The sequence below is a fragment of the Trachurus japonicus genome, chromosome 12 (assembly GCF_045865225.1).
Source record: "Trachurus japonicus isolate A0001 chromosome 12, Traja_1.0".
Taxonomy (NCBI): domain Eukaryota; kingdom Metazoa; phylum Chordata; class Actinopteri; order Carangiformes; family Carangidae; genus Trachurus; species Trachurus japonicus.
In genome coordinates this window covers 8,732,982-8,749,710 of record NC_140918.1, presented here as the reverse complement: position 1 = coordinate 8,749,710, position 16,729 = coordinate 8,732,982, and the positions used below count along the sequence as shown (strand labels likewise).

The following is a 16,729-nucleotide window of genomic DNA, read 5'->3' as shown; positions in this document are numbered from 1 at the left end:
GTGTCATTTGGCTTGTGCAGGAGAATATTTGATAAGGCTACATCATTACAGCCCCCCCACCCCCCCCTATCTAATCTATCTATGTATCTATTCGGGGTAAATGAGCAATGGCTCTCATTTGAGCCGGAAAAGCCGAGCTGTCATTAGTCTGTCTCCAAATACACCCACTAGCTCTAATGATGCAAAAACATGCCTGGCTATGCCTGAGCACGAGCCGTTTGAAGACTATGAAAAAAAAAAAAAAAAATGAAATAAAAAGATTTGAAGAAAGATGGATCTCGCAACGTGTATATGTCTTCAGGTGGAGATAGTATTTCACAGCAGAGAGACGGGGAGGATGGTGGGGTCTCTTCACAGGGAGGGAGGTGGTAGTGGTGGTGGTGGTGTGTGAGTGTGTGAGTGTGTGAGTGTGTGTATATGTGTGTGTGTGTGTGCCTGTGTTTCAGTTTTATTTTCATTTTAAAGAGAAATGGGCTTTTAACATGCAACTCAGAATCTGTCTGTCTGTCAACCGCTCTTTGATGTCCTGCTGCTTCTGTAGCCTTTGAGAGGGGCTTGGGTATCATTAAGCACTTCCAATGAGTCCCACGTAGAAAAAGATGACTCGATCCCCAAAGTTTTTCATCATCAATAAAAAGGGAGTCTGCCTCTCCTTTGACTGGGGAACTTCAGTCAACTTTAATTCATTTATTTGTCCATAAATAACTCGGCTGTGATTAGCCAAATTATCTTCTTCTTTAGCATTGTTAGAAATTCCTCCGATGGCCTCTCTCCCCTGCTCTCTGCCTCATCGCGGTAATGAAGCAGCTCTAATGATGTGCAGGTATCTATACATCTATATGTGAGTGATATGAGGCTAATATGTGGAGAGCTAATGTATGCCTGTCAACAGTAAAGGAGAGCATGTGCGCCGCATGCTGAATGCGAAGACATTAAATATTCTTTTTGATTGCATATCCAGCTGCATATTCTCACAGAGGGATTCTGCTTTTAACTGAATGTGCTGTACACAAGCACTTTGCAGTTTAACAAATATTTTTCCCCTGGCAATGTCTCAGCCCACCGGTGGTTTAGTACTTAATCCTTCCCAACAAATCCAACTACTAGATTCACCCAGGGGTGGGCGGGGAGCTGCCATCGCTACAAAGGGAATTATTGACATTATTAAGCTATCTGTTTACAGTAGAAGAAGCATTTTGTATCATAAACAAATGTATGGTTTCAATCCCTGTAAGCCCTCTGTAGGCTATAACTTAGCTCATAATGATGAAAGTGACCTTGCACAGGAGAGTCGGGTGGGTGGGCAGGTTTTACTAATGTAGCCGGGAATACTTAAGGGAATACTAATGTTAGTTGAGGCAACATCTTAGGCCTGCTTATAGCAGTTCTTACCCCAGGTCTCCCCCAGAATCAAGGGTCCTTTTGAAAAAGCCCGTCTTCTCATCTCTGGCTCTGTTCTGAAAGCTCATTAGGACCAGAGATCAAAGAGTGGGGCAGCCGGCCTGTGAACTGGACACTGTGGGCTATTTCCATCTATTTATCACTCACACGGCTATTTTGGCTCTCACTGGAGGTGATCCGCATCCAGATCGCACCACAACTTTCCTCTGTAATCGTGCCATTTTGGTGACATCCATCAGCGGGGCCGTGCAGTGAGAGTTCTCCAAGCCGAATGCCTCCTTCCAGCAAAATGCTGGCCCGCACATGAAAAGCTTATTCACAAGTCTGAGGAACAAACAGCTTTAACCTCATCCATATTAGACTAAAATGCAGAGGCTGTGCTAATTTTACAGAAAAAAAGATGCTTTGTGCGCTATACACAGAAACACACAGCTCCAGATATTAGCAAATGTTGAAATGGCATTAGGATCATTCCTTAATTTGTTTCCAATTTAATTTCTTTGTCTTGTGTATCTAGTATTAGATTAATGTTCTGCCCTTTTGCTGTTAATGACTAAATACACTGAGCAAAAGTTAAAGCATTTAAAACCAGCTCATGTTCTTATAGAGGGCAGTGCATTTTGGAGGAAAGTCAAACAGACAGAAACCACATAGAGACCAATCCCTACTGACAGGGGGCGAGGACGGGGTTACATCCTGGACAGGTCACCAGGGCCAGAGACAAACAGCCTGTCAAATAACACTCACATTCACACCTACAGTACAGGCAATTTACCAATCCCCAATCAACCAAAATGTGCATCTTTGGACCGTGGGAGGAAGTCCAACCTGGAGTTTACCCAAAGCAGCCACAGGGAGAACATGCAAACTCCACACAGACCGGCCTCGTGCCCAGGGATCAAACCCAAAACCTTCTTGCAGAGGCGACACAACACACCACTGTGCCAAACTGATACCAGTTCATACTTTTTTGTGTCTTCAGAGAATTTTATGCACCTCATCACATTCAGAAACTTAAAAGAAGCCGCGCTTGAATGTGTTTTAGCCCATAGTGAACACAGAGCTCCAAAAATATTAGATCCAAACGCAACTAGATACTCGCTTCATTAGATCCTCTCTGCCTAGAAATAACGATTTTGAAGTTAGAGCCACTTATCAACACATTTTTGCTAAAACTTTACTTTTCCACAAGTAAATTTAGTTGGACATGTAAAAATCGGTGGAGTTGAGGAGGGCGTTTCCTCTGCAGCAGCTTTTCCTGGATGCTTCACTCAGCTGAGGATAAAGTGAGCAGGACTTCATAAAACACTTCCTGTCCCTCAACCTTTCCCCTACTAGCGACAAACACACCTGCAGATGCACATGGCCTTAAACACACACATGCTCATTCACCTCGCATCAATGAATGACCTCAAACATCCCAGTCAGAGCAGGTGATGAACAGGGCGGGGGCGAGCCATCTGCCTGTCTGCTTTTATAGTTGTTTGACAATGACATTGTACATCCGAGTGTAACAGTGCGGTGAAGACAGACAGGTGAGCCGGAGATCCCATTCACCGTCCGTCCTGTCTCTCCCTCAATGCACAGACCGGGGGAAACACATGCAGGGAAATGCAGTATTCATAATCTTTACAACCCTTACTTCTTCCTTTGGGCACATAGTGTCCATATCACAGAAGACAAGAGCAGAAGTGTGAGAAAATGCACAAAGCATAAGTCTAAGGGGAGATAGTCTGTGATGGATGAGCCGTAAGGGACAGTGTGTGATAGACAGCGTCATGCTGCAGCGACCTCTCTATACATTATACATGACACACCTGCACTCCACATGCACATACAGCCTTTCTACTGCTACCGTGTCCCCCCTCTCTCTCTCTCGTGTCATAAACATACCAGAACAGTGCAGTGACCCGTTCCCTGGAGCAAGCGTTTTTTGCTCTCACAAGCTGTCCAAACATTTCTGCCTTTGAAGGCCCTGTCTCCGTCTCCTCTGCCTTCACGTGGTACCTGGCTCCTTTTAAAAGCAACACTCTAACTACTGATTTATACTTCAGAGAGGCTGAGACTGAGTGGGAGAGGGAGAAGGGGAGAAGAGGAGAAAAGGGAGTGCGTTATGTGTCTATCTGATTTGGTGTGTTTTGTGTGCATCAGCCGCTTGTGTGCTTTGCTGCAGGAAGAGCGGGAGGTTTTGTGTTTTCTTTTTTTTCCTCCATTGCAGGGTTTGTTTTTCGCCAATTAAACAAGCGCTAATATCCATCACAATGCCTGAGCTGAGGGGCTCGGGGGTTCCAGGTTGCTATCTTCGCAAGTGTGCAGAGCAAACTAGGTTACTCTGTCTTCCACATCAGAGCTAAAGCAGCCCCCCAACAACCCAATGGCTGTCGCTGGAGCTCAACAGATGTAGCTTCCTTCGCTAAATCAGCTCCTGGAAAGTTGTCAACACAGCTCTGCCAGAACTGCTGCTTCTTTTTTTCCCCCCACCCTTGTCTGTTATAGTTGACTTTTTTCTCTTTGCCTCGGTGTTTATAGTGTTTGCTGACTGACTGTGGGAGAGATAATGAGGAGAGTGTTCTTTCTTTTTCGTCCCCACGTCCATGTCCTCCTTTTGCTCTGCCACACACAGTCGTACTTCTAAGTAGAGTAACTGTACCGCACGGTTTGTGCAGCCAATGTGTCTGTGTGCAGGAATATGTATTGGGTGGTAGTATGTGGGGTAGAGCTCTTTGGCTGCTAAATGCTTCACTTTGTTCACTATCTAGCCCCTAGCTTTGTGTTGCCGTTTGGTGCTGGGCAGGTATTGCACAGTTGGTTTATCAAAGCCTTTTCTCTAAAAAGCTGCTGCCCACTGCTGCTGGAAACAAAGTGGATGAAAAGCGGCGAACAATAAAGTTGTTGGCCGTGAAACCGAAAACGGTGAATGGAGAGATGCTCAAAGGCTCAGCAGAGCTACAGGGGGAAAAGCTGCAGAGCTGGGTGATACTTCTCTGTGGGTTGTTTACTACGAGCGACACCTTTAACAGCACAATAAGGGCTGAATGATATACAAAGTAAATCATACCGCAATTATTTTTTGACAGCTGTTATGTCAGTATGAGTCATGGTTACAGTTGCAGTGGCCACTTTTGGGTCACAGATGTAAAAATGATGAGATTTTTGTTGAAGTTTGTACCAAACAGCCATGTGGGAGGATATGGTTTCAAGGTCAGGGGGGTTTCTCTGTTGTAACACAATGCTTCATACATTCATCAGAAAAACTGCAGCTCCTGCAGTTTGGATATTGCACTTGGTCATTAATTATTCAGCCCTACATCACAATAATCATCTCACTAATAGTTCATATAAAAAATATGGCTGGGCGCAGCTTTAAATTACTGTAAGATAAGATAAAGTTGGATTGAACCTTATTCAAGTTTTGTGCTCAGGATGTTCGATATCCATGTTGAGATCAAATCCACACATAAAAAATCAACACTTGCTCCCGCACTCACTTGAAGCTCTTTTATTTAGTCATTTAGTCAACGTTTCAGTCTACTGACCTTCATCAGGACCCAGTATTTTACTTATTTTGTGTGACTTCCTTTTAAAAACTAAGCACACTCATGCAATTAACTGATCACAGGTGTGTGTGGTTGTCTGAGGAAGTGACATCATTAAAGACAGGGAGAAAAACTTAGAGCTTGACACATTCAAACATAATCCATTTTGGACCGCAACAGAACATAATATGTGGTAATCTAGAAAAGAAGAAAAAAAAGAGAAGAAAATCAGATACAAATATTATTCTCACCAACATCCTATACACAGGGGGAAAAATACATAATAAATACAGACTGACCTTCACTCTTCACAGAAATAACATTAAGGTTTCAATCATGTAATGATAAATAGGTACAAGTAATCATACATTCATTCAAAAAAAAAAAAGTTAAATGTTGGAACCATCTTTACATACACTCAAGTCTAATTCATCATTAAGACCAAAGTTGGTCCCAAAAGTTTGAAGATCTGTGATCCAAAAGGCTTCTTGTCTGAGAAGTGTCTCCTTTAGATCACCACCATGTCAAGGCAAAACTACTTTTTCTATGCCACTGTAGCTAAAGGCTGTAATCGGATCAAATCCACACATGACATACTGTAAATATATGTTGTATATTCAGTAGTATATATGAATAAAATACACATACAAGTAGAATCTTTACCTGAAATAATATCAAAGAGGTCCAAATCATAGTGCATCAGATGACTGAAAGACCCACGCAGTTGTGTAATGTTACAAATTGTGAACAGAAAACACAAAATTTACTTTCCCTTTGCTTTAAAACTGTATAAACTTGAATGTCCTGTATAATGAGAGTCCATATTATTATCCTACTTCCCTAATTGAAATAAATCATATGTTAATATTCCTTTAGCGGGTGACTGAGTCCAACTCAGGCTTGGGAATTCTACATTACTCAGACTGACAAGGTTGAGCTGGAGGTTAAAGGAGGTTAAGTGAAAAGGTGATTTAACCTCTATAGGGATCAATGTCAGGAAAAGGGCGACACTCTGACCTCACAGGTTTGATTCCCGGGCCACTGGTGCATATTCTGCGTTTGTTCTCCGTCTGTCCATGTGGGCTTCTTCTTCTCGACGCCCTGGCTCCTTCCCACCGCCGCCCACAGACATACAATCAGGTGGATTAGAGATTCTAAATTTCCCAGTGGAACGAATGGGAGTGTGTGCTTGTGTTTATCTGTCAATCTGTGTTAGCTCTGTGATAGACTGGCAACATGTCCTGGGCTTTCCCTGCCTTCTGCAGAGTGTGTGTGCTGCTGCTATATAGGAGCTGCACCGCTTCCCCATTATTAGCCTGGAAGGAAATAAGTGAGGAAAGACAGCTCTCCCTTTTATCCCAGCAAACGAAATTTGTGTCTAAGTTATTGAGTGAAACGTGAGCGGTACACTACGAGCGTTAGGTGCATGCATGCATATGTGTGTGTATGTGTGTGTAGATAAGTAGGACAGTTCTACATTAATAATGGCCTGTCACAGTGTATTTTTTCAAGGAAAAGCGAGCGATTAGATCCGACTTAAACTGTGTTTCTCTCCCAAACTATATAGCTACTAAAGCAATTTTCACAATGACATATTTTGGAACGCTGCTGCCTCTTTCAATTTTAGATATTTAACAGAGAGAAAGCAAAATGTTTAAGCATTTAATATGTATTCAATACTCACAGGACTTTCTCACCATTATCCAGCTGTAGGTTTCTCTGCTGTCAACTCAATATAGTTCAACAGCGATGATGTATTTTCGTCCGGAAGTTAGCATCCGCCTGGTTCCCTCGACAAAGTTTTTGATGCTCACGTGTTCTTGTTCAGCAGGATGATCTTCACAAATGAACATATCATATAGCTTGTGTTGTGTTTGTGGCATTAATGCTATCACCAGAAGTAACGTTAGACTCTTGATTACAGGAACAAGCAGGTACACTCACATAAATCCAGTGCTTGCCTCCATTCAGTAGCCCCCTGTTAGATTTTTACATTGATTTTAAAATTGGCCGACTGAGACCTGAGATCAGTGGATGTAAACCTGCTGGTTTAACCACATGGTTTTTAGGCATTAGAGCTCTGGTACTCTGGACCAGTGTTCAAGATCAGATAATGTAACTCTTTGACCACTTTTAAAGCACTTTGCTCAGCCTTTGGTAGTGTCTGATTTGTGTTTTATCCCCATTGTTGTTTCTGCTATGTCCTATTGCTGTCAGAACCTGCTGAGTCGAGATGTTCTTTATGCTGTCCTACACTTCATACTCACTTGAATTCTTCTCCTCACTTACCTAGTTTCATTTCACTTGTAAAGCACACTGTAACCTTCTTAAGAAAAGTGCTGGATAAATAAAGTTGAACTGAACCACTCCACCGTCAGACAACTTCAAAGTCACCACTAGAAGTTGTCATTGTCAGTTAGCACACTTAGCTCTTCTGTAAAAGCCTTTCCTCTTACAATGTTAGTAATAGCTTTAGCAACCACACTTATAACACAAAAGAAATATGACATGATATTTACTGACATATTTTAGACCATAGAATCATTCACATACCAAAATAAAAACCCATCCCTGCAGCTCTCTATAATCAACTGAATTCCACATATTTAAAGGGATAGTTCAACATTTTGGCAAATTGGCCCATTGCCATAATCCCTAGTCTTAGGAGGAGGTTCGTTACCTTTAATTGTCGGTGCAAGATGTTTTTAGAACGGCGGAGCAGAGCCGCAAGCTGCTCATGGGATTTCTTGGTTTCTCTCATCAAACTCATCAAATACACAATCCAGCAACTCCAAAACACTCTGGTGGACGAGTTGTGACCTGCACATGCACGCCATGAGATAATAACAAAACGTTACGAGATAGAGTTGTTTTCGAGGTAAATTCATGCAAAACCGCTGATGCGCGCCAATTTGCTAAAATGTTGAACTATCCCTTTAAGTATATTTTCCACTTCCAGTGTGAATGAACTACATTCCATGCTCAAATTCCCATTAGAAATAATATAGATCATGGAACTGGAACGCATGCTTTACTCTCAGCGTGTGACCAGCCGAGTTGCTCATGAAAAGGATGCAAAGAAAAAGGCCTGTTTCTATTCTATATTTTATGAATGACCCACTGGACTGCCACATGTTTTATATATGCACAGACAAAATACATCACAGAGCTGTAAATTTGGTTTCAAAATGTATATCACTTTTTGTCGTACTGTACGGGCTGTTTGGATCACTGACTCAAATCTGTAATCATTCCATATGGGTTAAATAATGTGTGGGCTCTCAGCTCTTTTACCCTACCCACAAACTTCCTCCTTTTTTCCGTCCAAGTCTCTGTTAGGCAGCTTTAGCTTCGGGCTGTGCAATCCTAATTCAATTACTCACAGCCTTAATCACTGATCCTGTTAAATGACCCTTATGTGGATTGTAAGTTGGATGGCTACGCAGTCGAACCATGTTGCCGGACTCTTCGGGCCAGGAGAACAGTAACCCCCTCACCCCGGAGCTGGCATGAAGTTAAGTTTGACACCCCCGGACCAGACTGTCTCATTCCGCACCTAGTTCATCATAATATGCTCCTGTCAGAACTGGGCTGAACTAGTGTGAATAGACTGTGACGCATCCTGGTCAACTGCCATATTCACTGATAACACCTACCAGTACAACTGACCAGTATTACACACTTAGACGGTGCGGTGACTTGTGTGAAGAGGCAGTCGCCCCCAGAGCAGGTTGATTTATTCTAAGTGGGATTAAAAACACACACACAAATCTGTGCTCGGTAATATTTAAATGTGACTAAAAGAGTGAATCTTAAACATGACAGACGTAACCAGGAAAAGAGGGATAAACAGTGACAACAGAGTGATATTAGACGAGATTTGTGCAATAGAGAGGCGCAGTGTCCCTGAAGCAAGACCCTCAAAAACAGATTAAATGGCTCCGACCTGCTGAGCAGAATAAAGGAGAGGATGAACACTGACATTTAGCCCTCTAAAGTGGAGAGTGGGAAGGAAGCTGAGGCTCACTGCTAAGATGATAATCTAATGAAGTGCAATTGTTCTCTGTGTCACTGCATCACAGCGTTGGCCTATACACTCCCGTGCTCTTTGTGCTTTTACACCCCGAGTCAAGAGCTCACCTCTCGGGCTTGAGGGGGCGCCTGCACGCCCCTCGGGACCCGGCGCGGCTAATGGAGGTGGAGGTGTGAGAAAGGGAGTGGTCAGGCTCGCTGAGCACCCCCCGTGGCCCGGCTCATTTCATGCTCTTTTGGCTCCTCTTTACCCCTGGCCTCCGAGTTAAATGTCAATCAGGAAGCACTGGAGGGACCGGCGCAGCGGAGTGGAGGGTCCCACCACGAAGACAGGTTGACCCCCGGCAGTTTGAAAGCACCACGAGAAACAGAGAGAGAGAGAGCGGGGAGAGAGAGCAATAGAGGAGGAGGGAGAGTTTAGGGAGTGAGACCTTCACTGTCATGGTGATGGGATGGAGCGGTCTTGAAAGGCAGGCAGCTGTGCTTTCCAAAAGCCGGGGCCGCCGCCCTGTAGCGCTCCAAAGAGCAGCGCAACAATGCCTGTCTCAGCACATAAATAATTCCTACATGGTGGAGTGTGTATATGCATCCACGGATGTGCACACACGTTTACAATACACGGGGCCTTTCTCACACGAAGCCTACTACTACTGCATAAATACCTTCAACGCTGTTGGAAAAGCATTTTGGTTCGTTTCAGGGCCGTTGCTAGGAATTCTGGGCCCCCTGAAAGAATACTAAAGTGGGCCCCTACCCCGTGACTTTCCCACTTTTTCTTCTTAGACTACGTAAGTATGTATTGTCATTTTTTATTTTGCCTACTTTGTTTTGATGCTTATGCAGCATTAGTCAGGGTCTTATGCAGAATAAATCAGTCATACAAAGATTAGACTACTGGGGTTTTTTGTGGGCCCTACTGGGCGCTGGGCCCCACCTTTCTCCCCTTACGGCCCTGGTTCGTTTATGTGCTTCGGTATACACTTTTAACTTTCTTTATATTTCACCGTGGTTCCTGTCAGCGACCCTCGTCTAATTCTCCTGACCTTGTCAACATGTGTTTGTATGTGGCAGTGACAGAGTGATCTATTCTCATGCAGTATTGAGTAGGTTATGACCTAGACATCTTGTCCTCTTCGTCTAACACCTCCCCATCTTCCATCTCCCCTGACTTGTGTCTAACCCCCGCACTGATACCTCCAGCCATCCATTTTAATTCCACCATGAAAAGCTCACTTGAAAAATCAGCCCCATTGTGTGTTAACAAAGAGGACCCAGATTGCTGTGGAGGTATCTCTTCCCTCCTTCTCAGTTAAATGTATTCAGTCGTTTAAGCCACGCTGATCCCCTCCCTCTTTCTCCAACTCTCAGATGTGAGACAGACGGAGGGGCCTGACCGCTGGCCAAGGTTAACAGAGCCTTAAACTGTGTTTGAGCTCTGCATCACACGCCCACCACCGCAGAGATCAAACGCTGTTCTTCTCCCAGCTCCCACTGACAACTCTCAGCTAACTAAACTGTCTCGCTTCTCCTCTCTTTGCCCCTGTCTCCCGTGAACTGCATCCGGCCCACAAGCAGAACCTGATCAGACTCTGAGCACAATTGTGAAACGTCCCAGTGTGCACCACTGCACTGCACTGCACACCTTCCCACATTCATTAAACATTTCGGTCTTGAATATTTGATCATGGCGATTGATTGACCCCTGATTGCTGTTTGGATGATCTGTTGCAGTTTCAGTGGAGTGCTTCACTGCAGCAGCTGCATGACTTTGTTATAAAGCAAATGACAACTTGTTATGCATATAATGAAGTGGCCCATGTGTTTGTATTGACTTTTCTTGTCATAGTCTAATCTAAATTCCTGCTATCAGCTCAACTTTATCATTTCTCATCAAGAAAACAGCAGTTTCATCACTGTAAAGCCAGACTCTGTTACATTAGGCTAATCCTTCTCAAATTACATTTCATCAGCACTCCCTCCACCTGCCCATACATTGATGTGTGGAAAGCACTAGTGGGTGCATAACGCTGAGCCTCAGGACACAGGAATGATCAGTGGTTCGTGAGCACCACTGTGTGGCGCAGGGTAGAACAGCGTTTGGTTCGTACTGTGGTGAGTAGCAAACAGATAACGGCAAGGAGCTGAATGACAAAAATCAAAATGAACACGATGAATATCAATCAGTTGTCAGACTGAATCCTGTCACATGCAGTGTGTAAAACATGCCCTAATTAACTGTGTATCGTTGATTAGAGGAGCTAACAAGGCTCTGACTTTAATGACACAGAGGCTCCCACTGCCTTGTGAAGCCAATATTTTGAAGCCAGACCATGAAAATGACCTTTGGTTTCGACAACAAGGCTGATTCAAATTACAGTTAAATGTAGCCTGTCAAGGAAAGCCAAGACAGGAACAACAGCCTCGGCTGTGAGGCCTGTCCTGCTCTGACAAGTCCGCCACTGCTTTAGACTTCATTGTCTTCCTTCTGTGACTTTATCATAGCCTGAGGGAAGGTATTCCACTCCTTCCACTCCTTCCACGCCTTACCCTTCCACCCACACACTCTAACGCACACATACACAGAGCGAGCACTTTGCACTTGTTATATGGGTGTGGTTTCTGCTGTGCAAGCAAGAGCACAAGGGAGCAGGCATAATGACAGCCAGTGTAAATATGAACCCTTGACTCTGAAGGCCTCCGTTTGATAACTGATTAAATAGAGTTGATGATGAGGTAAGCATGCACATGCACAGGGCATGAAAGGAGCCTCCAACAACATACAGTATAATGAACTCCTTATCTCAGTATTTTAATACATGCCTCTGCTTTCACTAGTGCAATGCAAGCGAACAAGCTGACCCAGATCACTCAGGGAATGTAGATCATTCTGTCAGTCAGATCAATTATTCATAAAAAGATGACAGGGCATGCTTGCTTTGTCTTGATATGCCAGAGACATAATCTAGATGGTTGCTCCTTAATGGCTGGGGTAATGTGCAGCACTAAGTAGGCAAAAGCTGTAGTCAGCAGTTTACTGAAATCAGGGTTAAATAAGAAGCCATCCTTCCCTCTTCTCTTCTGTCTCATTCCTTTAATATTCCTGTCAGAAGAAACAAGAAGTAGTGGAGGGATGGTCGATGGGAGGGAAAGTAATGCAGCTGGCTTTTAATGCATCCAGTGAGAGTATCCAACAGGGGGCTCTGTGGAGTTGGACATGGCTTGACATGCTTTGCAATGACAATCCAAGTCAAACTAAACTACAAAATTAACAATACATTTCCAAATAAGATATTTCTCAAACACAGGGTTAGGGTTAGAAAGTGTTAATAGATTTAAAGAAAAATATGTGATAGATTAACGTTCTTCTTGCCTATGAGAACACAGAGCTGATTTTAATGAGTTTTCCTGTTTTGTTTACGCATTCAAGCAAGAGATGGGATGTGATCCAAGATCTGGTTGCTTTCACTTTCCAAGAGGACATCCTGCATATACTGGAAGTTAACATGCAAAAAAAAATAAAAGATGAGCTGACCTCTGTTATAGGCAAGTGACTGAGAAAAGTCTCATGCCGTCTTATCAGTGTACACGCAATAAGCATGTGGATGAGGAAATACCTTCATCCTGGAATGTGGATGTACAATAGTGGTCCAGCCTTGATGCTAATCTGTAGAGGGCACAGGAGAGCTGTGAAGGGCTCGGGTCTGGCTCAAGAACAACTGCGTTGACTAAAACAATATTGTTAGAAAGAAGATGTAGTAGGGCGATTACACTGCCAGGAAGACGCTGCACGGTGTGTGCCAAGGTACTTTCGGAGGATGGATAGTTCAACTTGGTGCGTGTGGAGGTAGAAAGAAAAACTTTTTAGTTGGTGTATAGAGAAATAACCATGGATACAGGATGCTGACAGCCAAGAAACTCAACCGCAGTCTGTCTGATATCCTCCTCTACTGTATATATGAAGAATAACAAGACATTGAGGATATAAAAGGAAATTGACAGAAAGACATCTGTGTGTTTTTTCCAGAATGAAAATAAACATTTAAAAAAATGACAGCCTCATAACTCAGGGCAAATATCTTTGACTGCTCTTTTAAAACCAGGCTATATTAAGAGTAATACCTACATGTGATAATGTCAGAAATGCTTGTGTGACATGAACAAGATTATATAACATCTCTGATTTTGCTTGTTTGTTTAAAAATCTATATGCATCAATGCGTACACATACGACAGCCAAGATACAGTGAGTTTGCACTATGTGACTGCGATTTCAGTTTGAATGTCCATTTGTGCTTTACATTTTCACTGGAAAAAGTTATATAAGTGATTATGTGATATTTGTTGGCCAGGGTGTCCTTGTAGCAACATAACATCCTGCAATTTGGATATTACACTTGGCCATATTCTGATTTTTAATACTTTGCAATTAATTGTGTAGCCTTAGTCCACTTACACACAAATATTACCAAAACTACTACATATATATACATGTCTAAGACACAAAATGCTTTTAAAGCTTATTACATATACATTTTGGCTTGACTTCAGTCTTACCTTTATACAGTGACTAACATGTAAATAAATGACATAATAAATAAAAATTACAATTAAACACTTGTGCACACATGAACTACACAGACAGAATAAACAGTTAAACACACAATTCAGATTCAGATTCAGATTCAAAAATAAAGGTAAAGGTACTTTATTCGTCACATATACAGCTTGTACAGTGAGATTCTTTCTCTGCATTAACCCATCCCAGGAGCAGTGGACAGCCACGGCGCGGCGCCCGGGGACCAACTCCAGATCTTGAGCCAGTGCCTTTGGTCAGAGACACTGACGGAATTACTTTATTGATCCCCAGGGGGGAATTTTTCTTTGTTAGAAACTCCTGAATAGTAAGAGAAAAATCAACACCATGTGAGATATAGATAGATAATTAAAATATTATTACTGCACCTCCATCTCATTTATCCATCCTTAACAGTTCATCTCACCCAAATTTATTTAATTGCACTATACATCCTGTTTTTTGTTGTTGTTGTTTTGTATTACTATCTGTTGTTTTTGTTTTTAGTAGTGTCATGTTAATTGTCTCTTATTTTAGTGTCATTGTCTGCCGGTTTCTGTTTGGATAGGTTCTATTCATGCACTGATTTTTGTGTTTCCTGTTTTTATGAATTATGTTCCTTGTGTCCTTGTTGTTCATTTTAATGACTTTTAACACCTCACCAGGAGGACTACAGTCGAAAATTAGCCTACACTGGCACTTTTACTTTTACATGTTTATTAATGTGCACTGTCCTCCCTAAATAAATAAATAAAATAAAATAAAAATAGAAGAACAGAATAAAATAAGATCAAATAGAATAACAATACATAAAAATATAATAATAATAATTCACATTACGATGTATAACAATAGATAGAGATAGATAGAGCAGCACAATGAAGGTAATATCCTGTAATAAATCAGTGCTAAGGTTTACAGTTGTCTTTTGGTGTTTAACAGAATTAACTACACCTACAATATACATAATAAAAATATACTAAATTATTTTCACAAAACACTTGTGTGTGAATCCACGGCCCCTTCAATGCAACACAGACAGGCAGACAGACAAACACTCGGGTTAGTTTCAACTCTGTGAATTGAAATTGAAACACGCCCATCCCCTTGTTGACAGATGATGTGACTAATTCCTGACACAAGGGGGCGCTGTTATACTGAATGAACGCTCCCTCCATTGCTCCCAGTCTAGGTTCAAGACACTAACGTGTGTATGTGTGTGTGTGGCGGGTGACTGTGTGTGTGTGTGTGTATCCAGTGAAAATTACCCGGAGACGGACTGAGACAGTTTTTGACCGTACCAATGTGTGCGCCTGCCTATAAATATATCACAGCGGAATCATCATCATCATCATCAACATCGAGATCGTCTCATGGACACAACAACAACAGTATGTTGGAAAAAATGAGGGAATAATCGGCCCGGGAGGAGAGACTACACGGCGAGGCTCGTCTTGTTGTAGCTAACGTTTTCGAGTGGGATCACAGCTGCTGGCTGGCTACGAAAATGTCGGGAAAAATAGAGAGCAAGCAAGGTAAGTCCTGCCCGGCTAGACGACTACCACACTGCCCCAGCTCAGGGGACCGGATAACGGTTACGGTGTCTCCCCCTCACACGGGGTCCAAATTCGGGGTGTGTGGAGTGGACTGATCCCCTTTTTTTGCTTTACGGAGCTCCAGAAAACGAACGTGTTCAATGTAAATGGTGGTTTTTTAATTGGGGCCTTATGGATTATTGTTCTTTTTTTTCTTTCTCGGCTGTTGTTGCCCAGTTAAAATTAAAATAAAAAAGCGTCGCCGCCGTTATCAGCTAGCAGCTGGTACTAGCTGGTAGCAAATGGCTTTTTTATGTGTCTTTTTTAACCTCATGCTGACTTAAAAAAAGGAGATTTCTGCTTAAAAGTGACTAGTAAAACCAATAACGTTGTTGTTGTTGTTACTACTACTCCACCACCAGTGATTTGACCAGATAGATGGATAGATAGATAGATGTCGTGGGCTAGAAAATACCATTTAAACAAAATGTGCTATCATTATAAAGCTAGCTTACATGGCACTTCACCTCACCTCACCGGCATTTCACCGTTCACTCCCTCCCAGCGTAAATATACCATGGTTTGTGGCAGTGGTGCTAGTCTGATTTGGTGTAGTGGTGGGTATATACTGCTTTTTTTTTTTAGGTGGATACATTGTTCATACCCATATTACTACGGTAGATAGTTTTGTTGTAGTGGGTGAACTGAAACGTTAATGCATTTTCAATGGGTATAACTGAGTATACCTGAGTATCACAGACTACACCACTGGTTTGTAGTGATTGTTTGTTTGAGAGAGCACCGCTAACGTTAAATCAAAGCCCCCCCACCCCCTCCAAAGAAAAGAAAAAACAGAAAAAAACACAAACACACCAGCTTTTTACTCCGAAATGACATTTTTTCAGCTAGAGAAACAGATAAACACACAGAGCTCGTGCTTGTTTTTTCTGTTTTTAAATATTTGACCGTTAGTAGAAATCGGTTAGCAACGGTTGCTAACAGCACAGCAGCAGCAGTAGCTCAATGTTAGCTTTTCTGAGCTAGTAGCGCTAGCTGCGTTGTTATCCAGCAGTGAGTGAGTGGAGCTGAGGAGCAGCACTGTGGAGGAGTTGTAATGCATTGCGTTGCGTTCACGCCCAGGACTTGTGGTGTGTATTTTTTTGTGTTGTGTTGATTTCAACGTTGTGCACGTGGCATTTTTTTTTTTTTTTGCGTTACGTCTTCTACCGGCGTCGTTCATTTTTGCATGCACGCAGCTTTAATAATAGTGAAAAAAAAGAGGAATAAAGCACTGCAGCGAGAAGCACACTGAGAGTGAGGAGTATGGGGAGGAGGGTGGGTGGATGAGTGGGGGGGAACAGGGTGGTCTCCGGTATGTATGTATGCCTTTGGAAGGAAACTTTATACCCGCCAGCTACACTTGCATCCCATTCCACCAGCTGTCTCCCACATACAGTCCTGTCCGGTGATGCCTGCAGTAAATGGACTACACACCCTCACTAACACACACTCACACAGACTCACACAAACACACACACGGGCACACGGCTCCCAGTAACAGGCGGGGAGGGAGTGTCATCCACCACTAGCTCAGTCATTCTTCATAGGCGTAAAAGTTTCCGATTCCTTTCGTGTCTTGCAGACAGATGACT

The 16,729-nt window shown here is 42.8% G+C and overlaps 1 protein-coding gene across 2 annotated transcripts in view; it reads left to right on the top strand.

The window, feature by feature from the left end:
* Positions 1-14,790: 14,790 nt before the first annotated feature.
* rapgef1b (Rap guanine nucleotide exchange factor (GEF) 1b) overlaps positions 14,791-16,729 on the top strand; it is a 50,760-nt gene continuing 48,821 nt past the window's right edge. For both annotated transcript variants that reach the window (XM_085793003.1, XM_085793002.1), the window contains exon 1: positions 14,791-15,077. In XM_085793003.1, the coding sequence (XP_085649129.1) occupies positions 15,050-15,077 (28 nt within the window). In that variant the 5' untranslated portion in view covers positions 14,791-15,049. The remainder of the gene's footprint in view (positions 15,078-16,729) is intronic.